This window comes from Dendrobates tinctorius, unplaced genomic scaffold (assembly GCF_039654945.1).
Source record: "Dendrobates tinctorius isolate UK_male_01 unplaced genomic scaffold, ASM3965494v1 ptg000037l, whole genome shotgun sequence".
Classification (NCBI taxonomy): domain Eukaryota; kingdom Metazoa; phylum Chordata; class Amphibia; order Anura; family Dendrobatidae; genus Dendrobates; species Dendrobates tinctorius.
In genome coordinates, this window is record NW_027361705.1 from 16,073,904 (window position 1) to 16,099,360 (window position 25,457).

At 45.5% G+C, this 25,457-nt stretch overlaps 1 protein-coding gene across 4 annotated transcripts in view; it reads right to left on the reverse strand.

Moving 5' to 3' along the window:
• LUZP2 (leucine zipper protein 2) overlaps positions 1-25,457 on the reverse strand; it is a 1,424,041-nt gene that overhangs the window by 493,013 nt on the left and 905,571 nt on the right. For all 4 annotated transcript variants that reach the window (XM_073573883.1, XM_073573880.1, XM_073573881.1 and 1 more), the window contains one exon: positions 15,551-15,613. In XM_073573883.1, the coding sequence (XP_073429984.1) occupies positions 15,551-15,613 (63 nt within the window). The remainder of the gene's footprint in view (positions 1-15,550; positions 15,614-25,457) is intronic.

Below are 25,457 nucleotides of genomic sequence, written 5' to 3' on the forward strand. Positions count from 1 at the left end.
GTCGGCAGTGAGAGGAGGACAGAAAACACACCTACAGTGCTCATTTGAATGCCAAAAGCATCAATTCTTCTTACTTAAGCTTGTCAACCTTTATTAACTTCATAATACAAGTTACGCACTGAAAAATGGGGGTTATTTGGCTAAAGTTGTGGGGGGGTAGGGCTGGCTCCAGGTTTTCATGTGCCCTGGGCGAAAGAGCGCCCCTTTAACACATACCACAACTCATCATGCTCCGATACGGCAGAGAAATAGCGGTATAGTACAATGAAAAATACTTCACTTTTTACATCTCATGACGAGGCCCATCTATTTCTCCATACAGAATCATTGGTCCCATATAATGTTTGAAACAGTATATGATGAGCTCCACATAATGCTACAGTATATGTTGGTCCCCATGGATGAAGCTCCATTGTCTTATGGGCCCAAATAATGCTCCAAACATAAAGGGCCCCATTTCTAATGCTCTAGTGTATAATGGGCCCTGTAAATGCTGCTCCAGTGTCTGATGTCCACCTTTGGAATGTTCCAGTGTATGGTGGGCCCCATCTATCTTTCTCCAGAGTATAGTGCTCCCCAAAAATTGCTGTCCCAACATTGAAAACAATCAAATAAGTCTCCTCGCTAGGGAATCCCTGTACTAGTCTGGACTCCTCGTCGTCCCCATCTTCCATCTCACTGCACAGTATTTCAACCTTGCAAGTGCTGTGATCCTGAGCAAGCAGGGGGGGCCCACTCATTGGCGACGGCACTGGCACAGGGCCCCTGATAGTACGGTGGTGTGTCTGATGGCGGGTGGGCCGAACCTGCACTTTCATCTGCAGCTTCCTCTTTGTCACCGTGTATGATGAAACTGTATATGGGAAGGGTAACCTGAGTTTCATCAGGGTCAGATTCAGGCCGTGTAGCGTGTGTGGGGAATGTAGTGGTCTGGGTCAATGTACCAGCAGATTCATCGAGCAGTGGCTGGGCATCAGTGCACTTGTGTCGCCCCCAGGAGTACGGTCGCCACAGTGGCATTACCTTCCTCCTAGGGAGTGTGATGTCATGCTTGGGAGCAACGAAGGATCTCTCTAGCAGGTTAACTGATTGGCCGGCGTTATTCCCACGAGTCATGAACCTCCAAACAGCGTTAAATGAAGGCAAAGTGTTTGTTTTACGTGGGCAGTATGGTTGCAAAGCTGAACCTTAAAGGAATGTCCAGAAGGGCACCACCAGGAGTGGAGCCTACAGTTAAATTCGACTCCACCTGGGAAATCTCAACCATGCCAGCTACAGAACAGATGCACACATTGCAAGCTTAATTCCGTTAATGAACGAGACTCCGTTATGCCCCGTGGTCCGAGTCCGGCTTACTAGAGGGACACGTGAGGCTCTGGCACATGAGATTGGCCAATAACTGGTGTGTCATGCCCTTACATGTCCGTGGCTGCATGTGCGCTACACTGAAAAGGCCAGCGTTTGTCGCTTACAGGTGCAGATAACCCGCTGAACAACATTAGTGATGGGGATCACTGATTACAATTATTACCCGCGAACGATGATTTCCCAGTAAGTGCAGGTCAACCGCAGTTCCGGAATTAGGCCTAACCGTCATTCCTGAAAAAATGAAAAACTTACGTGTGCAAACCACAGGTGCTGTAGCTTGCTTAACAGCTCGCCAGCCATTCTCACGACCAGTATGGATTACACGTGATTGCACAAAGGTGAGAAAGGGTACCGTATCCCCGGATAACATGTATGGATAGCGTACACATTCAAAATATATGTCTATACATCAGGAGGCAGGCTCAGACGGTGTTAAGCCCAGTATGGATTGCACGTGATTGCACAAAGGTGAGAAAGGGTACCGTATCCCCGGATAACATGTATGGATAGCGTACACATTCAAAATATATGTCTATACATCAGGAGGCAGGCTCAGACGGTGTTAGGCCCAGTATGGCTTGCACGTGATTGCACAAAGGTGAGAAAGGGTACCGTATCCCCGGATAACATGTATGGATAGCGTACACATTCAAAATATATGTCTATACATCAAGAGGCAGGCTCAGACGGTGTTAGGCCCAGTATGGATTGCACGTGATTGCACAAAGGTGAGAAAGGGTACCGTATCCCCGGATAACATGTATGGATAGCGTACACATTCAAAATATATGTCTATACATCAGGAGGCAGGCTCAGACGGTGTTAGGCCCAGTATGGCTTGCACGTGATTGCACAAAGGTGAGAAAGGGTACCGTATCCCCGGATAACATGTATGGATAGCGTACACATTCAAAATATATGTCTATACATCAGGAGGCAGGCTCAGACGGTGTTAGGCCCAGTATGGATTGCACGTGATTGCACAAAAGTGAGAAAGGGTACCGTATCCCCGGATAACATGTATGGATAGCGTACACATTCAAAATATATGTTTATACATCAGGAGGCAGGCTCAGATGGTGTTAGGCCCAGTATGGATTGCACGTGATTGCACAAAGGTGAGAAAGGGTACCGTATCCCCGGATAACATGTATGGATAGCGTACACATTCAAAATATATGTCTATACATCAGGAGGCAGGCTCAGACGGTGTTAGGCCCAGTATGGATTGCACGTGATTGCACAAAGGTGAGAAAGGGTACCGTATCCCCGGATAACATGTATGGATAGCGTACACATTCAAAATATATGTCTATACATCAGGAGGCAGGCTCAGATGGTGTTAGGCCCAGTATGGATTGCACGTGATTGCACAAAGGTGAGAAAGGGTACCGTATCCCCGGATAACATGTATGGATAGCGTACACATTCAAAATATATGTCTATACATCAGGAGGCAGGCTCAGACGGTGTTAGGCCCAGTATGGCTTGCACGTGATTGCACAAAGGTGAGAAAGGGTACCGTATCCCCGGATAACATGTATGGATAGCGTACACATTCAAAATATATGTCTATACATCAGGAGGCAGGCTCAGACGGTGTAAGGCACAGTATGGATTTGACGACCCAGACTACACAGCGGAGGAGCAGGGAGAGGTAAAGATTACAAATGCTGGGGCCCTGCCCAAGCAAGGGGGGCCCACTCGTGGGCGTCGGTACTGGCACTGGGCCCCTCATAGTACGGCGGTGTGTCTGACGGCGGGTGTGCACCACCACCGTCAGAGACACTTGATTGCACTATGAGGGACCCTGTGCCAGTGCCCGCGCCCAAGAGTTGGCCTACCCACCTGTCCAGGGCAACGGCACTCGCACGGTGTTGTGCGCTAGGTGGTGACCCCGGCCATGGGGGGGGAGGCAGCACAGTTAGGGAGTTTTAGAAAGTGGCATATGTTGATGTTGGACATTTAGCTGATGCAAAAGGCAAAATAGGTCAAGTCCCAGGAAGAGGTGGACCAAAGCAAGCCATTTTTCTGTCACCCTATGTGTCATCAGGGGAAGGTGGGACAAAATCCTTGGAAACCCATGCATGGTTCATTTTAATGAAGGTTAGATCATCCACATTTTGGATTGACAGACGGGTCCTTTTTTCTGTCAGGATTGATCCAGCTGCACTGAAGACTCTTTCCGATAGCACACTTGCAGCTGGGCAAGCGAGCTCCTGTAAGGCATATTGTGCCAATTCAGGCCAGGTGTCCAGAATAGCGGCCCAATAGTCAAAGGGGAATGACCTGTGTGGAGAACATCGATATGGGAGGAAAAGTAGTTTGTAACCATAGTTGACAACTGCTGTCTCCTGTCATTTTCCATCGATGCAGTATTACCAGTTGTGTGAGCGGTACTTGAAAAATCAGTCCACAACATTGTCATGAAACCCCTGTCTCCAACGCCACTTCTGCTGTGTGCACCATGAACACCTCTGCCAAGCTGCCCCCGGCCCATACGGCTCGTGTGAGAACCATCACCGCTGCTGTGTGCTGGGAATGCCTCAAGCAACCGATTTACCAGAGTTGCTTGTTTATTAGCCAATATTAGGTCAAGGTTCTCCTGTGGCATGATGTTTTGTAATTTGCCTTTATAGCGTGGATCCAGGATGCTGGCCAACCAGTAGTCGTCATCGTTCATCATTTTGGCAATGCGTGGGTCCCTTTTTAGGATCTGCAAGGCATAATCTGACATGTGGGCCAATGTTCCCGGTGTCAGTGATGCACTGCGAGTGCTGGTTGGAGGAGCACTTTCTGGCAAATCCACATCCCTCCAGTCATGCACTAACCCTGTACCAGACCTTGCCACGCCAACATTTTCACTTGCCCCACGAGATGCATCCTCCTCCCCTAAGTAATCATCCCCATCATCATCCTCCTCCTCCTCTTCTTCCTCCACCTCGTCCAGGAGAGGTCCCTGAGCAGACAATGGCTGAATGTCATCAAGGATTCCCTCCTCCTCTTCCTCCTCATCAACATTGGCTGCAGACGCCTGCTCCTTAAGGTGCGTCAAAGTTTGCATGAGCAGACGCATAAGTGGGATGCTCATGCTTAGGATGGCGTCGTCTGCGCTTACCAGCCGTGTGCATTCCTCAAAACACTGAAGGACTTTACAGAGGTCTTTCAGCTTCGACCACTGCACACCTGTCAACTCCATGTCTGCTCTCAAGGTGCCTGGCCGTGTATCCTCCCACAAATGCATTATGGCCTGCCTCTGCTCGCACAGCCGCTCCACCATGTGCAGGGTGGAGTTCCACCTTGTTGCAATGTCGATAATGAGGCGGTGGTTGGGAAGGTGGAGCAATCGCTGCAGCTTCTGCATACGAACGGAGTGTACAGGCGACCGGCGGATGTGCGCACACAGTCTTCGCACCTTCTGGAGCAGGGCTGTTAACTCCGGATAATTTTTGAGGAAGCACTGCACCACCAGGTTCAAGGTGTGAGCCAAGCAAGGTATGTGGCTGAGTTTTGAAAGGGCTATGGCTGCCACAAAATTACGGCCGTTATCACTAACTACCTTGCCTGCCTCAAGATGTACACTGCCCAGCCATGACTCAGTTTGTCGCTTCAAGTACTCGGCCAGCACTTCGGCGGTGTGTCTGTCGCCCAAACACATAATCTGCAACACAGCCTGCTGACGCTTTCCACTAGCTGCTCGATAGGGGGACACCTCGTGTGCAACAGTGGCAGCTGCAGATGGAGTGCTCGTACGACTGCGCTCTGTGGACGAGCTTTCGCTTCTGGAGGAGGAGGAGGAGGGTCGAACGCCTACAGCCAACTGTTTCCTATACTGTGGGCTAGGCAGCACTGTCCCACCACCGCTGTCCCCTGTGGACCCTGCATCCACCACATTAACCCAGTGTGCAGTGATGGACACGTAATGGCCCTGGCCATGCCGACTGGACCATGCATCAGTTGTGAGGTGCACCTTTCCACTCACTGACTGCTTGAGTGCATGGACAATGCGGTCTTTTACATGATGGTGGAGGGCTGGGATGGCTTTGCAAGAGAAGAAGTGGCGACTGGGTAGGTCATAGCGTGGTACTGCATAGGCCATGAGTTCGCGGAAAGCTGCGCTTTCCACCAACCCATAGGGCATCATCTCAAACGAGATTAGTTTGGCAATGTGGGCGTTCAAACCCAGTGTACGCGGATGAGAGACTGAGTACTTTCTTGACCTACTCATAGTGTCTGGGAGGGTGAGCTGGACTTGAGAGCTGCAAATGGTGGAAGTAGCGGTGGACAGGGCGGACTGAGAGAGGGTTGATGATGGTGATGGAGTTGGTGTTCTTTCTGATGGCCTAGATTCAGTATTTCGTTGATATAACAGTGGGGTTCCCTGACTGCTGTGGCCTTGCAACGACACCTCAACATTTGCTGCTGTGCTAACCGGTGGGCTTACAGTGGGGGAAACAATGTAGCGTTGCTGACTACCTTCTTTGTGATCAGTTGCACATGTGGCACTGGAGGTTTGGTGTTGTGTCCACGCTTGCAAGTGCATGCTGGTTAAATGTCTAAGCATGCAACTGGTATTCAAATTTTTCAGATTTTTCCCTCAGCTAAAGGTCTTTGCACACTTCTTACAGATAACCTTAGCCTGATCATGAGGATTTTGTTCAAAAAAGTGCCACACTGCACTCTTCCTACTTTGGCAGACATTTTGCGGCCTAGCATGCTGTGATCTTTTGACCGTCTGGACAAGCTGTCCAGCAACTCTTTTGATTTTTGGAACCTGTCTTTGGAGTGCTCCGGGCCTGCCAGATAACAGCTGTTGCGATGTCGATGTCTGCTGTGGATGCTCCTCCTCATCTGAGCTATTGGAAGCAGCACCCTCTTCCCCCAATGGATGGCAATCTGGGTCAACAACTGGGTCATCCATCACCTCCTCTTCTATGTCATGTGCACCTTCCTCTGTGTCACCGTGTATGGTGGTATAGTGTGCGGGAAGGGGGCACCTGAGTCTCATCAGGGTCAGAATCTGGCTCTGTACACTGCGAGGACAATGTAGTGCTCTGAGTGAATGTACCAGCAGAATCATCTATCAGCGGCTGTGCATCAGTGCACTCCATGTCAGATTCATCTTGGCCTGGGTAATTCACCATTTGACTTGATAATCCAGGCATGGTATGTGAAAACAGCTCCATGGAGTAATCAGTAGTATGGCCTGCGTCATCCTTCAATCTTGGTTGGGGTGAAGGACACAAGGAAAGGTGTGGTTCATGAACATGAGCCTCCAATGACGACTCAGTGCTTTTATTTTTTACAACTTCAGAAGAGGAGGCGATAGAGCTGGAGGCTGAGTCAGCAATTTAAGACAAAACTTTTTCCTTAAGCTCTGGCTTTAAAAGCGGTTTGCCAACTCCTAGAAAACTAAGCCTTCGAGGCCTTGTGGAGCCAGACGATGACGCAGGCTCAACACTTCCTGCATTCGGTCCTATTTTGCTTTTGCCACTACCATCAGATCCACCACCAACACCATCATTACCAGCTGCCAACCCCCGCCCAATTCCACGGCCTCTTCCACCAGCCTTCCTCATTTTTGGTAGAAATGTAGACAAAATCCTACAAACAGGGGAGATTTTGAATTTCTGCAGACACTTGTGGACACTGGACACTTTTGGATTGTGTGAGGCCCACTGAATATCAGAGCGCTATGTCACAGGCTCGATGGCACAGGTGTGAAAAAAGTGACTACAGGATAAGGGAGATTTTGAATTTCTGCACATACTAGTGGACACTGGACACTTTTGGATTGTGTGAGGCCCACTGAATATCAGAGCGCTATGTCACAGGCTCGATGGCACAGGTGTGAAAAAAGTGACTACAGGATAAGGGAGATTTTGAATTTCTGCACACACTAGTGGACACTGGACACTTTTGGATTGTGTGAGGCCCACTGAATATCAGAGCGCTATGTCACAGGCAGAAATTGGCTAGTGTATCACAAACTACAAGGTGTATGTAGAATTGGGCAGAATAGGAATCTCCCTAGAGTGTAGGTCTGTAAGAACGGAACAAGTCCTCCACTTATCCTTCCACAGTGACACACAGATAGCTTCACTGTGGCTGTGATAACAGCCGTTACACGGTACTGTGTGAGGAGCGTACACCACTGTATGGTGTGAAAAAATGCACGCTCAGTACCTCAGCAGGACAAAAAAAAAATTGGGATTGCTTTTAAAAAAGCAGTTTGCAGAGCAGTGGGTAAACAGCAATGCAGCTGTCAGGAAGCCTTAGAAGGCAGCCTAACAACCAACACTGCTGATCCACCACAATATAGCCTCCCCTTGCACTGCAAACACAGTGACTGGTGTGTTGTACAGGCAAAATCGCTAGCAGCAGAAGCAGTTTTTTTTTTCTTCTTCCCTGCCTAACGCTCTCCCAACAGAATCAGCAACCTCTCCCTATGCTAAGATCGGCAGAAGTAAGATGGCGGTCGGCGTGCACGCCCTTTTATAACCCCTGTGACGCCCACTAAAGCAAGCCAATCACTTGCATGCCCTTCTGAAAGATGGTGGTGACCCATGCCTATGTCATCACGTTGCCCACAGTGTCCGTGGATCCTGATTGGCTGAAAAAGAGCGCAAAACAAACTTTTGAAACGCGACTTTAGCGCGTAAGTCGCCGACCTCGTGGCCGACCTCATCCTAGGGTCGGCTTTCGTTTCATGAAACCCGACTTTGCCAAAAGTCGGCGACTTTTGAAATTTTTCGACCCGTTTCGCTCAACTCTAGCAAAGAGCATTCAGAAAAAAACGTATTCATTGGTAAAATAGTCATGGTCCAGTCACAAACCAGGAATTAGAATATCAACATGAAAGGCTGGTCTAGAGATCTGATCACCCATCTAAGCTTATAAATTGGGCCCTCCACAAAGAAAGTTGTTTGCAGATTTAGGGCAGCCAAGCTGATGTGATCCATTTTCATATTTCCTCCCTCAGGAAACAGAATAACAGACTGTAAACTTTAGATATTTCTTTAAGTTTCTCCCTTTTATTTTATAACTGTTTTGCATATTTATATGTCACTTTATATTTCCATATTTTATATCCTTTTATTGTAAGCATTGTACATTTTCTTTTAAAGCTTAAAACTTTAATAAGTTGTATGCTCTAAAAGAACCCATAACTTTAGAGTGTGTGATCCTGGCGATTGGCAGACTGTAGTAGTAGCATTTCCGGGACTTATTGCCCATATTTTCGGTGAGTGGTGGCAGCGTGTTTGAAGCGCGGCGCGTAGTCTGTGTTGGGGTGTGATTTATGCTCCCATTGCAGCATAGAACAGAGATTGAACACTGTTTTGAGTGAGAGGAGATAGATTAACCCTTGCAGATGCAACCCCTAACTCACGAGCTGAGAAGCGAGTACGTGACATTGTTATGGAAATATATATGTATTTCATATAGATCTCACTTGCCTGCTATAGGCTATATACTCATGTACTCTTATATAGGCTATATACTGCTATATACTCATATATACTGCACACAGATACATATTCACAGTTTGAACCTTGTAACTAGTTGGTGGAAATGACCTACTGCCCCCCCATGAGAGAGTCTGGGGAGCAGATGGTATCTTATGATAGCATTGTCTTGTGATATTTGTCCCAGACATAGAAAGAGGAAGTTTAGGCCAAATGTGCCAGCCGATATCAGAACATTGCTGACATTGTAAGACAAAGAGCAGTATATCATCTGATGCTTAAGTCACCTTAGGTCGACGCCCATATATGTTTATTCATTAAAACTAACCAATTAGCTAAGAAGTAAAGCCTTTATTTTAATGAGTAACCACTCCTTTCTGTATGACTGATAAAACCAAGTATATTCAATAAACTTGCAGAGTTTTGCTGGGAGGTATTGCTGCCAACCAAGTCTGGCGTCTTTCCTTCTTTGAGCGCTCAATAAGACTCTGTCTAATTTGGGCAGGCCACAGTATGCACAGGGGTAAATTTGGGAACCTACATAGAATATCGGAGTCAGACTAACCCAACAAAGACTACTTTTCAAAGTCACATTTGTCAGTAAAAATATTCAATTTTATTGCACATTTCTTACAAAATTATATGATACAAAATGAGTCAATATCAAGATGGAGACATATTAGAGGGGCAAGTCAGGTACAAGGCATGGAACACCTATCAATATTGTACCCCTAAAAAAAGGGGGGGGGGAATTTATCACACCCTAATTAAAGTATAGAGGAGAGTGGAATGGGAGTCAAATTTTATATAAATGTTGTATCCAGCACACCTTCCTTGTAAATTCATCTAGGAACAACTCATGCTATTAATACGAATCAATTCAAAAGTAAGGGCAAAAGCATAACCCAGAGTTATTCACAACACCAATTAAAGTGGAAGGTGAAAAAAGTAGTAATCTTGTACCTATACTCCCATTATATCAAGCCACTCACCTGCTATCTATAATCAGAGAACCGCTAAAGTGCTATTGATAGTGCCATGTTATGCGTCACCTTACCCATATAGGGTCCTGAGAAGCCTCTCTGCTGCCCGACGCGTTTCGCCCTGCTGGGCTTCTTCGGGGGGCTGTGTGGGTGCTATATTAAGCCACCTGTATGCTTTTATAGGGGAAGAAAGAAATTAAGAATGGCGCGCGCCATCTTTAAAAAAATTTACCCAACTATAAATTTCCACATCAACATGAATATTATTATAATATAGCTATAGTTCCCTTCACAATCTCTCTCCAGAAAATAACACTAATCAATACCAAATAATACTGCCATGTAGTACCCAAATATAAATACTGCAAAGTACCTCAATAATATTGTCACAGATTTACCATATATTTTATCCTCCTATCACTAATAATTAGCAGAAAAGTAACTGGGCCAAACAATGTCTAGAAATTCTAAAACTTTGATGATTAGTAGTGCATTAGTAGTGCTGTGAATTATTCTGTGGAGAACCAAGATTGCTACTGCCAGAGGTGTCCTTTATTCATAGTTTTTCATAGTGGGGGCATCTCGGGCATGTGACCCGGGCGCAGCCAGCAGTGTCTCCCCTGGCAGCTGCATTCTGCCTCCCCCCAGACTGGGAGTCGGCCATTCTGTGTCGGCTGTCAAGCTGACAGCCGGCACAGAGAAGATGCTGTGTGTCAGCACCCAGAGATCAATTGTACTCGCATCTTACAGACGCAAGTATAATTGAAGCTCTGACCGCTGTGTCAGAGCGACGCCTGCAGCGTGATCAGGTAATGTGATCACGTTACTGACATCACTCGCCACCACCCAAGAAGCGCGAATAGCATCAGTGGTAAGTGCTCCTCTCTGGAGCTGAAGAAACTACCAAAGATTCAGGGGGCTACATAATGTGTGGGGGGATTTGGAGTAGGGATGGGAGGTACTTCATTTGTGAGAGGGAATTTGGAGTAGGGATGGTGGTTGTTTAATGTGTAGTGATATTTGGAGTAGGTATGGGGGTACTTAATTCGTTGGAGGGGATTTGGAGTAGGGATGGGGTTATTTAATGTGTGGGGAGATTTGGAGTAGGGATGGGGGTCCTTAATGTGTGGTGGATTTGGAGTAGGAATGGGGTGATGTAATGTGTGAGAAGATTTGGAGTGAGGATGGGGGGTTTTATTGTGTATGGGGAGATTTGAGGACACAAAATGAGGAGCATGTATGTATGAGGGCATGTATGAGGAAATAGTATAGGGGATGGATGCAGACACAGTATGGTGAGTGGGGGGATGGATGCAGATAGTATGGGGAGTGAACGAGTGAATGTATGTGGGCACAATATGAGTAGCGATAGGAAAAATGTATGTGGACACAGTTTGGGGAGTGTGGGTGAAGGGATGTGTGCAGACACAGTATGGAGAGTCAGTGGTATGTGTGAGCAGACACAGAATGATTGGGTAAAAATATGATAGTATGATGAACTGGTGGGATGTGAAAGGAGACAGTATGAGGAGGGAGTGGAATAGAGTGAGGTGACAGTATGGGGAGAGAAAAGTGAGTGGGCACAGAATAGAGACTGAATAGTGGGGGCGTAGCATGGGGGGGACAGCGCAAGGGTACAGCCAGGAGGAGACAGTATACCAAAGAGGAGGAGTGTGATGAAAAGGTACAATATAGAGACTGAGCCCTATAGGGAGGACACAGTGTGAGAGGACAGTGTGAAAAGGTATCCCAGTCTTGAAAGGAGAGGTCAGTGTGAAGAGCATGTACCAAAAGAGGGACAATGTGGGGTCATATTTTGCACAGACAGTGAGGTGCCATCATTTATTCAGGGGCTCAGCGAAGGGCAGATATTTTTATTCAGAAGCATTATAATGACACTTCTATTGTTAAGGGCGTCGTGGAGATTTGCTGCAGAAGACTGGAGAAGATGGAAGTCTGCAGAGATGGCTAAGGATGAGAACTCATTATGTGGTCTGGACAAGATGAAGAAAAGAAGGAGAATGACTCCAGAAACTACATCATCTATAAGGTACCTGGATGTAAATATTATTTGTGATGCTGACTTACAGTGCTGTCTAAATTCATTGGGACAAAGCATTTTTTAAGTAAAATCGTAAGTTGGCTACCAGTTAGTGATTCAAACCAGTTTTAACTGCTTTGAACAGGCACTCACACCTGTTTAAAGCAGTTAAAACTGGTTTGAATCACTGACTGGTAACCCACTTACGATTTTACTTAAAAAAATGCTTTGTCCCAATTAATTTGCACAGCACTGTAGTCCAATGTTTTTATTTATGTTAGGAGCATTAAAGGGGTTGTCCAGGTTTGTGTTGAGTCTGCAGTCATTCTGTGTGACTGCAGACTTCTGAATTCTCACAGTGCTCACTGAATGCTGCTAGAATTCTCTTGTGCCTGTAATTGACATACCTGCGGTCACATGCTGACTAGATATGTGTGGTCTCACTCAATGAAAATGAATGGAGCGAGGCTGGGCACATCCAGTCGGAATGTGGCCGGAAGTGTACAAATCACATACTTGTGCTGACATGACCATGTACTCTTGCCACCGGTAAAGGAGAATCCTAAAAGTGTGCAGTGCAAATGTGGTGCCATATGTCTTTACCGCCAAAAAAGGGTTAAATATGTACTATTTTGTATGTGTTTTGTAAGCAATGGGAGTTATCCTTTCTCTGCTAGAGACCACAACACACACAATTCACCTCAGTCCCTTACTTGTCTGAAGCTTAGAGCTTTGCAGGCACACCCTATCTGGGAGGGGGAGGAGCAGAGTTGTTGTTTTCAGTGGAGAAGAAGAAAGAGAAAATGGAGAACGCTCCTGGAAGCCATGGCATGTGCTCCCTCCAGGAGTAAAGCTAAGACGAATCAGGGAATCAACCCATAGGCCATCCTTGCTTTCAGAGCAGGGTGGTAAGCTGACAGACTGTGTGGGTTTATACAATCAACAGCAGAGTGTTTTCCCTGAGAAGACTGTAGCAAAATAGGATCAGTGAAGGATTGTGCAAGAAAGAACTCAGGCTTCACACAAGATCCAAGCTGCAAGATGCCAGAGGAGGAAAACAATGAGTAGTGGCTATACTGGAGGTTTCAAACTCTGGGAAGCCTTGGTCCCAGAAGGGATTAGAATAACAAGAAGATTACACCGAGTCACAGCAGAGAGAAGGATAACTCCCATTCAGCAGATAAAACTGTAACCTGGTGAGATTTGTAATATCTCCTCTGAACTACAGTAAATGATAAAGTGACTTTCCTTGTCTCCTGCCTTATTACTCCGTGCCTTCTACTTCCATGACAATCTCTGGGGGTCAGCCCTGGTTAGAGAGAGTTAAACATCTGCACTGCCATCACCATCTACTCCCCCAGGGATCATCTGCAGTGCCGGCTATACTACAGTCAAATACTCCAACTGGCGTCACGAATCACTGCATAAACGTTATCCCTAATCAATACTCCCCTTTTACATGACCGCCTGGGGCCACGGACCGGGTCACTGCCACTGTGATACATCCCTTTAAGATGACCGGCCCGGTACCGAATATCCCACAGCCCCTGGGGTGCGTCACATTTGTTGTGAGAATTCAGAAGCCTGCAATGTCAGGATTCAGCTCTGCAGGTTCCAGTAGTCATCACATGCACACTTCACTCATATGCGATTTTCATGTTTATGGTCCTGTGACAATGAGCTTCTCTTACTGCTTCTCTCAGTTTTTCACTGAACATTGAGAGCATTAGGAAGAGCAGCTCGTCAGTACCTGACAAGGTGTGCAAATCACATGGGTGTTTGGGGGGAGAAGGGCGCCTAACTGAATTCTTGCACTGGGTGCCAGAAAGCCTAGATACACCTCTGGCTGCTGCATAGTAATTACCACGGAATTATGCCTCCTTTTGTCTGTCCTAGAATACCTGCAAATACAGGGCTTGGACAAAATAATGGAAACACCTGGAAACATCAACAAAAGTTAGTTTAATATGGTGTAGGTCCACCTTTTGCGGCGATTACAGCCTCAATTCTCCGAGGTATGGATTCATACAAGGTGTGAATTGTTTCCAAAGGAATTTTAGCCCATTCTTCAGTTAAAACACCCTCCAGTTCTTTGAGCGATGATGGCGGCGGAAATCGATGTCTAACTTGAAACTCTAAAATTGACCATAAATGCTCAATAATGTTGAGGTCTGGGGATTGTGGGGGCCAGATGATATGCTCAACTTCATTACAATGTTCCTCGTGCCATGCTTTAACGATTCTAGCTGTATGAATTGGTTCATTATCATCCTGAATGATGGCGTTCCCCTCCGGGAACAGTGCTTGAACCATAGGATGCACTTGGTCGCCCAAAATGCCTAAATAATCTCGGTTGTTAATTCTTCCATGAAGGGATATCATTGGCCTGGTGGATCTCCACGAAATAGCACCCCAGATCATCGCAGAACCTCCACCATGTTCTACGGTTGGGAGAAGGCAGTCTGGATGGAAAGCTTCTTTCGACTGACTCCAAACGTACACTCGGCCGGAGGTCGGAAATAGGGTAAACGATAATTCGTCTGAGAATATCACATGTTTGCACTGCTCGAGGGACTAATTCTGGAGGTTTCTACATCACTCTAAACGCTTGGAAACATTTGTCATTGAGAGCAGCGGTTTTCTAATTGCAGCTCTTCCGTGGAATCCAGATTTGTGCAGCTCCCGACGAACAGTTTTCGTGGAAACTGGGTTCTGTAGGTGTTCATTGAGCTCAGCAGTGATTTTTGGAGCCGTGGTCTTGCGATCCTCTCTCACAATTCGCTTTAGAGTCTGACGGTCTCTTTCAGTCAACTTCGACTTTCGGCCGGACCTGTGCTTCGCTGCGGACGTTTTTCCTTCTCTTTCAAATGCAGTCATTACTTTGGAGACAGTACCTCTTAACACGCCAAGCATTTGGGCGCTTTATGTTACACTAGCGCCTGCCATACGAGCACCAACAATTTGGCCTCTTTGAAAATCCGAGAGGTCTGCCATTAGTATTAGGTTCTCATCAATGTTCTTACAATTCTGCGAAACAAACAGTTTCTTTACATACACATATCACATAACACAAATAATCAACTACAAAACATTACCATATGTCACGGTTTGCATGTTTATAACATGTTCGAAGATTATGATGCCAAAATGTTAGGTATTTCCACTATTTTGTCCAACCCCTGTACATCTCCTTCATATGAAGTGTAACTCCACTTTCGGGTTATTTCACACTATTTTTGGTCATTATATGGCATCTGTCCTTTTTTCATAGTTTTCCCTTTCCATGCTGCAGTTGTTTCTCTATCTGTTTTGTGCCTTTTTTTCCTATAGGTTCTCCTCTTCTCCCTTCTCCATAGATATCATTAGGAAGCAGGTTTAGTTTGACAGGTCACTAAAGTCAAATCTGGAGACATATTTCAGCAATGTTTGAGAGTGAATGGTCAGTGCAGAAGACTAGAAGTGACTGATAATTGTGGAAAGAGTTACTTTTTTTCCTAAGAAGGATTATCCACAAGTTTCTTAGTTACAGTTATTACATTTTAACAAGAATTTTTCCTATTTAACAATACAAACCAATGTTTTACTGACCCCATAAAACATACCACTTATTAGAATATACAAAAGTACATAATAAAAAAAAACCTTCAAAGTGACCTTGTCATGGAAGGAAAAACATGCTTAAATGTATGTACCTTTGAAACTAAATCTTTCTTTCCATACCGAAGCTCTTTCAGTTGGGCCTGTATACGTTTAGACTGCAAAAAAGAAAAGAAAAACAATATTAATAAAGGAGCTCATTTTAGGATTCATACCATAATTCTTGCTATGCTGTAAATCATAACGGTCAAGCTAGTAAGTGACCTACTGATTCCGGTAACCGCCACATACAATTATATCAGATAAATTACTTTTGCTTGAAATTTCAAATACAATAGTCTTGCCAATAATTATTTTGAGCATTAGAAAGTTGTGGACAAAAGACTTGATAAAAAAAAGTGTATATATAATTCATAAAAAACGGTATGGTCTATTAAGAATCTAGTTTTCTGCTTATTTTATCTTTACTGTATGTATCAGCTTTACCTGTTTCACATACTGTACATTATTATAAAGTATGTCAATTGGCCATCACATTATAACCCCCTGCCTAATATTGCACAGGTACCCTAATAGCATAAAATTATTTCTGTTCCATTGAGTCCTGTATGCCACAAGACCTCAAAATATCTGAGGGTGTCCTGTGGAATTAGATGCCAAACTGTTAGCAAGATATCGTTCAAGCTGTATAGGCTGTGATAGGAGTCCTCCATAGGTTAGATTTTTTTTTCAGCTTATCCTATAGATACTTCATTGGATTACCATTTGGAAACAACTTGAACTTATTGAGATGTTCACCAAACCATCCCTGAAAAATTTTACAGAGAAACATATTGTTCTTTTGAAAGAGTCCATTGCCATTCTTGTATACTGTTGACATAAAGAAGTCTACTTTAATTTGCAAAATGTTTTATTAAGTGATGAGTGTCTCAGTGTTAATCCCCCATTCTGGCACAAATCCAAAGCTTATTCTAACTACCCCTATAACCTTACTTTGCAGTAGTCATTTCCAGGTTTCTCTGATAATACAGCAAATTCCTGAGACATCATTACACTAGACCTTTGAAAGCTGGATTTGCAGAGGTCAAATTGGAATCTAGTAGCATTGTCCACAGTTGCCTCAAGTTGGTAAGGTGATTTCATCTACTTCCCTTGGTTGAGTTCTAGCCAGTTGTCTATTAACTTCTCTCCTATTCCATGCTACAGCAAACTTGTTCCAAGTTCAGTCCAACTTGCTAGGTGTTGTCCATACCAAACTCTCAACATGTAAGTTACCATGTCCTTTTCATAACTAGCCCCTGCAATAACGTTAATGCTTCTCTTCAAGCATGTCTTTAGTTTGCATTTGCTTTTCTGCTATACCGCTGTTATTAATCATTGCTCTGATGGGAGATGCCAGACTACATTTACTTCTCAGTTGCATTGTTGCTATTAAACATTGCTCTGCTGGAAGATACTAAATTTCATTTAGGAGTGATAGTAGTGGGAGGAAGGAAAGGGAAGTTTGAAAGCTTACCATGATGTAAATCGCTGGTTCAATATTTTTGACTGGAGTTCCTTCTGAGAGTGTTGGGTTTACTGAGGTTTAATTTTTTATCATGTTTTAACTAATTTTTCTAAATAAAGACAAGTTTGACAGTTGTGCTCAAAAGTTTAAATAACTACTGTGTTTTCTCTTTTTAAATCATAATGAAAATCCAAAACATCCAAATGACCCTGATCAATAGTTCACATATACCATTTCTTAGTACCGTGTGTGACGTCTCCTGGAGTGGACCCTCTGAGCCATGACACCAACCCACCCTGGGCGAGCTGACCTAGTGAGGTCCACCCCCTATACAGGGAGTGTCAGGGGCAGACCCAGGGGGATAAAGTACCATGACTGCTGGAACCAGGTGGCCGGCTCGAAGGAGGAGCGAGAGACCGTGACTAGCAAGGAGAAGGCGGAGTCACGCAGGGTACAGGAGTGCGTAAAGTGTGTATACGAGGGCACGCAGGGTACAGGATAGTGCTGAGCATGTACACAGGGGCACACAGGGTGCAGGATAGTGCAGCACATGTACACAGGGGCACACTGGGTACAAGAGTGCATAGGACGTGCAGTGAGAAGCATGCCTGGGTATGAGGCAATGCAGAGCGCATGCTGGGAAGCACGCCTGGATGCAAGGCAAAGCAGAGCACATGCTAGGGAGCATGCCAGAATACTAGACAATGCAGAGCGTGTACTAAGAAGCATGCCTTCTTATAGGCCTGAGGACCTATGCCTGATAATATGCCTGAGGACCTCAAAAGGGCCAATGTATCGGGGATCTAGTTTGTATGATGGTATCTTAAGGCGAATATATTTGTAGGAAAGCCACACCTTGTCACCAGGGAGAAAAGGAGGAGAGTTCAGGTGCCTTTTATCAGCATGTTGTTTCATCCTGTCTCATGCTTTTTCAAGGTACAAGGCAAAGCAGAGCGCATGCTAGGAAGCATGCCAGAGTACAAGGTAGTGGACCTGAGTAAAGAGAACGACCGTGCAGTCACTAAGCAAGCCAAGCAAGGAAGCAAAAATGATAATCAGGTGCAACCTACAGAAAGAGGCAGACCGATATAGGAAATGTGCACTGGGGCTTCCGGGTCAGGTCCTCCTGGACCATAGAGATATCAGAGCTGGTGCGGCGCGGTCAGAGCTGCCGGTAGTGCGCAAGCTCTCCAGATAGGACCCGGGGTGTGGCGCATAGCCGCAGAGTCAAGAACGCATGAAACGCGCGCACCCTACGGGACCCCAGCGCCGGCCGTGAAACCGGAAGTGAAGATGTCGGGTGGCGTGCGTCAGCGCTCGAGGTGTGGCGGTGAGAGCGATGTAACAGTACTCCCCTCTTTTCAAGGCTGGAAAGGAACTTAGACAAAATCTGGGGTGCTTGGATATTCTCCCGGGGTTCCCATGACCTTTCCTCAGGGCCAAAGCTTTTCCAATCAATTAAGAAAAGCGTTTTCCCTCTTTACCTTCTTCATGGCCAGGATATCATTCACCTCAAATACATCCCCCACATCAACAGGCTGGGGTTTGTGGCCCGGAGAAGGATGAAACCCGTTGAGCAACACAGGTTTGAGGAGGGACACATGGAAGGAATTGGCAACGTGGAGCGAGGCGGGTAACTTCAACTTGAATGCAACGTTATTAATATGCCTGAGGACCTCAAAAGGGCCAATGTATCGGGGATCTAGTTTGTATGATGGTATCTTAAGGCGAATATATTTGTAGGAAAGCCACACCTTGTCACCAGGGAGAAAAGGAGGAGAGTTCAGGTGCCTTTTATCAGCATGTTGTTTCATCCTGTCTCATGCTTTTTCAAGGGTGCTTTTGGTCTCCTGCCAGACCCTGGAGAACTCCACGGACAGAGAGTCGGTAGCAGGCACTCCCGAGACAGAAGGTACAGGTAGAAGCACACTGGGATACTGTCTGAAAACGATGAAGAAGGGAGACTTGGAGGAAGATTCGCTGGTGTGGTTATTATGTGCAAACTTTGCCCATGGAAGTAAACTGACCCAGTCATTCTGTTGAGCATTCGAAAAGTGACAGAGATAAGATGTAAGGATCTGATTCGCTCATTCCACCTGCCCGTTGATTTGGGGACGGTAGGCAGAGGAAAAGTCTAGTGTCACTTTTATAAACCCACAAAGAGGAAGATAAAGCAGAAGCCCGGAAGGTGGTTGTCTGGGTACCTTGTTCTTGGTGCATGATGGACACGAGGCTACAAAGTCTTTGACATCCTGGTAAAGAGATGGCCACCAGTAGTAGCGAGTTAACAGGGAGATAGTCTTCTTGACTCCAATGTGGATGAATGTCCCCAGAGTAAAACTCGATTTTGATTGTTCTCGGCCACAAATGTTCTTCCCGGGGGTAAGGAAATCAGGGTGACAGGAGCCACGGTAATTATCTTGGTGGGGTCGATGATATGTGAAGGTTCTTCTTCAGTATCGGTCAACTGGAATGACCAAGATAAAGCATCGGCTTTAATATTTTGACCACCTGGCCAAAAATGGAGTTCAAAGTCAAAATTGGCGAAGAACAATGACCACCTGGCTTGCTTGTGTGGTGCGGTAAACTCTGTTAAAGCTAGGGTGCGCTGTATATGCTACTCAGAATATGCATGTGGGCGTGTGTCTGAACGCCCAGGATAAAGTCTGTATGTGTGGCTGTATGAAATAGGACCTGTAGTGAGGTCATGACCATGTGATCCATAACTCAGTTGTGGGTGTGGTCACGTACCATATAGTGTGACCGAGATCTGGTCACATGGGTTGTGTGTTTGATCCTGAGTGGTCAGAATGCAAGGTTCCGGAAGGCCTGTGTATGTTGGAAGTGTCTGGGGCTGAACTTCCTGGAAGAGCACATGGAGAGGCCCAGACCTGATAGAGTCTGTGATGGCTCTGTGTAGGGAAGCTACTGCCTGGCTGTGGCTCTGCAACTATAGACGGCCTAGTGAGCAAGGCACTGTCTGGAACAGTGATCCCAGTGCGGCTGCTTCCCTGACAACCCATGAGGGATGAACTGTGAGTAACGCTGACCAGGGTCAGTAAGAGACTTTGTATGCTTTATGTGGTAACGCTGCATGTTTAACGAAGGTTGTACTGGAAGCTACACGCTATTATGTTCATGAAGAGCTGTTTATGCTGATGTCTAATAAACCGAATGATCTGTTTAACCCGGATTGTCCCTGCATATGCCTCAACGACCGGCCAAGCGACTAAATCCTTGTCCACTCATTTGGTGGATCTCTACAATTGGTGGAGAATGCTAAGAGCACTCTGGTAGCCTTGTTGCTAGGGGCAACGGACGAGGTCTACGAAGTCGGTTGCTATGGGCAACTGTCCAGGAGGTACGTGTGAGGTGCTCTGTTGTGACTCGGCGGGGTCACAAAGTTTTTTCTCAAGTCAGCTTGCGGTGGCTCGGTGGGGTCACGAAGGTGACAAGCGTCTGGCTGTAACTCGGCGGGGTTATGAATCTTGCTGTGGATTGGCGGGTTCACGAAGACGGCGCAGCGGAAGTGTGCAGAGACTTGTGGTAACAGGAGCTGCAGTCACTTTTGCAGCAAGAGGTTCTGCAGCAGCAGGAGCTGCAGTGGCACCAGCAGCTGCTTGTGGTTGGCAGTTGGAGGTGCCGGCGGGTTTGTGGCGACAGCAGGAGCTGTGGCAGTGCTAGAAGGAGCTGGTGGGGTGTCGTAAAAGGACATCAGAGGTCCAGTGTGGACAATCTCTTTATGAGCCAGTAGAAGCCTGAGAAACATATCTGTTCTGTGTGAACTGGACCTGAGAGTACCGTGCAGAGTCCACGGGTTGCACCCTAGGGAGGTGGTGGGGTCCCTAAAGGGGGCAGTAATTCAGACAGTAATGGGTGCCAAAAAAGGGGTGGAGTCCCAAAAAGGGGCGGTATTGCAAAAGTCGATTCTGGGGGCTCAGTGACCCTAGTGAAGACTGTGCCAGAGAAATTTATAATGTCTGAAAGGAAGATTGCTGTCACCTGCATCCATGGGTGCACTAAGGACTATGTAGTAGCCATGGTGATACTCGAGACACAGGGACATTAAAAACCATGATGTCGCTGTAGTCCCGAACTTATCCTGTCCGGTGATAGTAGGCCGGGACTCTAGGCTGTTTTCAGACTTGTGGGAGGGGGGAGCTCCTCTACAGCAGTAGGATTGAGGCCTCTCTACTGATGGGGTGGCGTACCTTAAGGCAATATCACCTCCCACAATGGATGGGTCAGATGTAGGGGCGACCAGAGGAAGGGATGCGTCTGCCCAATTTACTGACCTGATGTCACCTGAAGGTTATCACAGTGTGACTGATAATGATGTGGTAAATAAAGAGTGGAGCTGACACCCAGATAGAGAGTTGTTATGGAAATATATATGTATATGTATTTCATCTAGATCTCACTTGCCTGCTATTGGCTATATGCTATATACTTATGTACTCTTATATACTCTATATACTCACTCATATGCACCTAGATACATATTCACAGTTTGAACCTTGTAACTAGTTGGTGGAAATGACCTGCTACTCAGTCTGGGGAGCTGATGTTAACTCATGATAGCATTGTCTTGTGACATTTGTCCCAGACATACAGAAGAGGAAGTTAGGCCAGATTGTCCAAGCCGATATTGGAGTCTTGCTGACATTGTAAGACAAGGGGCAGTATATCAACTGATGCTCAAGTCACCTTAGGTCGGACACCTATATATGTTCATGTATTTAAACTGACCAATTAGATAAAAAGTTCAGCCTTTATGTTAATGAGTAACCACTCCTTTGTACTAACTAATAAAACCAAGTATATTCAATAAACTTCCAGAGTTTTGCTGGAAAGGATTGCTGCTAACTAGGTTTGGCATTTTTCTTTCATTGAGCGCTCAATAAGACTCTGTCTAATTAGGACAGGCCACAGCATGCACAAGGGTATATCTACCTAATCAAAAATCTATCTATGACAATTGACTCCTAACTCGGGGCTGTGGACGAAAACGCACGGGGATCCTGCTGACCGGAGAGGACAGAGATGCCGGCCAAGGCCTTGGCTCATGGGAACGGAGATTTGCACAACTCCATAAGTAAGGTAAGAAAATCTAGTTATCTTACCTGAATGTTCCCTCTGCCCAGTCGGGGTCAGTAACTCTAGCCTGTCAGTGTGGTCACCAAACCCAGGTTGTGTAAAAAAGTCCACGCTCTTATCCAAACCCTGGGATAAGCAAAGTGTCTGCTGTGTTCCTGTGTGTCTAAATCCGGGAGAGAGCTGGTGGAAACATGGTGACTGATTTGTGCTTGTGGTGTTATGGAAATATATATGTATATGTATTTCATCTAGATCTCACTTGCCTGCTATAGGCTATATGCTATATACTTATGTACCCATATACACTCTAAAGTATATATTTCTATATGCGCACTTAGAGATATATTCACAGCTGTTCTGAACTTTGTAATCAGTTGCTAAAGATGACCTAAACCATGAAGCCAGAGCATTGTCTTGTGACATTTGTCCTAGACAATACAGAAGAGGAAGTTAGGCGAGATGGTCCAAGCCGATATTGGAGTCTTGCTGACATTGTAAGACAAGGGGCAGTATATCATCTGATGCTTAATTCACCTTAGGTCGGACACCCATATATGTTCATGTATTTAAACTGACCAATTAGATAAGTTCAGCCTTTATGTTAATGAGTAACCACTCCTTTGTACGAACTGATAAAAAACCATGAATGTGAATAACCTGGCAGAGTTCTGCTGGAATGAATTGTTGCTAACCAAGTGTAGCTTCCTCTTTTCCTTTGAGCGCTCAATAAGACTCTGTCTAATTTGGGCAGGACACAGCATGCACAAGGGTATATCTACCCATATAAATTTCTACATCAGTGGCTGTTGGGAAACCGATAACAGGGGAGTTTGACTCGCTCAGATAGGTCCTCACAAATACACCTGGACACAGGGGGAGGACAGGAGAAGCCTTGCCCAGGGACTGGTGGTGGGGCCTTACAGAGTTATCACAAGGCGAATCTCACATCAAGCTATCACAACAAACACCCGTGCATAGGAAGAGACAACAGCACCCACGCCAGGCATGCGGTGGTGTTAGCTTAGGGGAGATATTGCAAGTCAAACCACTTGACAAATTGCCACCAACACACCTGGTCACAGGGAAGGACAGGAGAAGCCGGCCCAGGTATCAGGTGGTGGCAATTTTGTGGGATTTATCACATTCCTGTTACGGACGAGCCAGGCAGGACGTCCGATACAGCGTGGTAAACATTCCGGGTCACCAAGCACAGTGCACCCAGTGTGGTTGGCAGTTATCAGTTACCAGCAGCTGTTTGACATACGAGTCACAAAACAAGGGCTTCGATCTCTCCCTGGACGTCTATATGGGCATCAACCTGTTTTTCACTGCAGTTTTCCACAATGATCTGAAGCAGAAAAGGTTTTTCCTTTTTTATTGTACTCTTCCTCTTTTGCCTGTAGGGTGTGCCCCTGATATACATATTATTCATATTGTCATATTTGTACTCTGCTTTTCCCTCTTTTATGTTTTATCTTGCCATTTTGGTGGAGATTTTTATTCTTGTTACTGTAGTGTGAGAATTTTTGGGAAAGCTGGGTCTTTTGAGCATATCACTGCAGTCTCAGTCTGCTTTTTGGTTTCCATTGTTCTCAGAGAATTTCACTGAGAGACGCAGGCATAGAAAGAGGAAGTGGGTGTGTGTTCTGCAGTCAGCACACTTTTTAGATTGTTGGAAGTGTACTTGTTTTGGTTTTTGATTTTTCAGAGTGGTTTTTAAGTTTTATCAACGTTTTGATTTGTATTCCTTTTAAAAATCTTTTAATCCCTGATCATTTTTCTCTTTTTCTTTTGTTTTTTTTTTCCATTTTTAAGTTTTGTTATTAGTCTTTTTGGTTTTCACTACTCATAGAGATTTTTTCCTTTTCTTTTATTTTGTTAGAAAGAGAAAGAAAATCATTTTTCCCTTTTTATCTCTTTTTAGGTTTCTTCCACTTTTTGTGACATTTTATCAGTTTTTTTAGGTTTTAGTTTTCACTTCTTTCATTCAGTTTTTTTGTTAAACAGAGAATTTTTACCTGCTTTTGTTTATTCCTGTGTTCTCTTGTCAATTTTTAATTTTCCATTTCATTTCCACTACTTTTGAAGTTTTTTACTAAATATTTTGTTTTGTTTTTCCTTCCTTTTTAAGCAAGTTAAAAGGGGTTGCAAAGTTTTTAAGTTTTAATCACCCTTTTCGAAGTTTTTTTTAAACAGACACAGTAAGTAAGTGTTATTCAGAAAGTTAAGCATGTCGTTTTCTACGGGTAGCTCCGTATGCTGTAGCATGGCTTAATATATTGAGAAAAAAAGGGAAGTAGCTAGTGAATCTGAATTGCCGTCTGCATTTCTTAAAGTGACAGCGGATTTTACAGCGTAGAAGGTGCTAACAGATAGTGTGAACAGGAAAGGATTATTTTTTACGTGTAGAAAAAGTGTTTTCAGCGGCATTCTAATCTGTGCCATCTGAGGGACCACAGATTCAAGCATGCCTTCTTTGTCGGCATAAGGGGGAAGCAGGTCGCTCCCCCCACCATCGACTCTCTCCCCACTCTTCCCTCATCCCATCTCTCTTACCTCTCTCCTCCCCACTCTATCTCCACTATTTTCACTCCCACCTCCCCCCTCATCTATTTCTCCTCCTATACCTCATCCTCCCTCACCATCTCTCTCTCTCCCTCCTCTATCTTCTTCATCTCCGCCTATCTCTCCCCCTTCTCTCTCTCCCATCTCTCCTCCCTCTCCACCTTCCTCACCAACACCCATCTCTCATCCTCTCTCCTCCCCCTCATCTTCACTCTCTCCCCCTCTTTTGTCTCCTCCCCACTCTCCTCCTATTCCAAATCTCTCCTCCACCCTCCCCTGCTTCTCTCTCTCTCTCCCCCACCCACCTCTCCGTTCACCAGCTGGCCCAGTGCCAGATCCAGACAATGAGGTGTCCCTATTTCCACAGGGCACCCTCTCTAAAGAGACAGCTATGACATCGGGAGAAGAAAGTGAATCACTCCCCACACATAACAACACAGATGCCCTCCCGATACAACAGTTAGCAGAAGGGAGGTGTGGGTCATCAGAGACTGCAACTGCTAAGTCTGAGACTGAGGATCCTATGTACCAAATGGAGCTACAGTCTCAGAGGGGGGAGTGCTGCCCACACACAAGACAAACACACAATGGCACATTTCCTCCTCTGATGAATATGAAGAGGGGGTTATGCTACATAGTACTAGGGAAACTCACAGACACCAAGAAGGCAGGGGCAGATAAAGCCAGAACTCTTACACTATGTGCCCTTCACCCCTAGTCAGGTGTTCAGTATCCTAAAAAAATCTGCCAGACCCAGATATGGACCCCATGCCATTTTACCGAAGAATGCAGCAGAGCCAGCAGACATATGCTGCAACATGGAGTGATCTCTG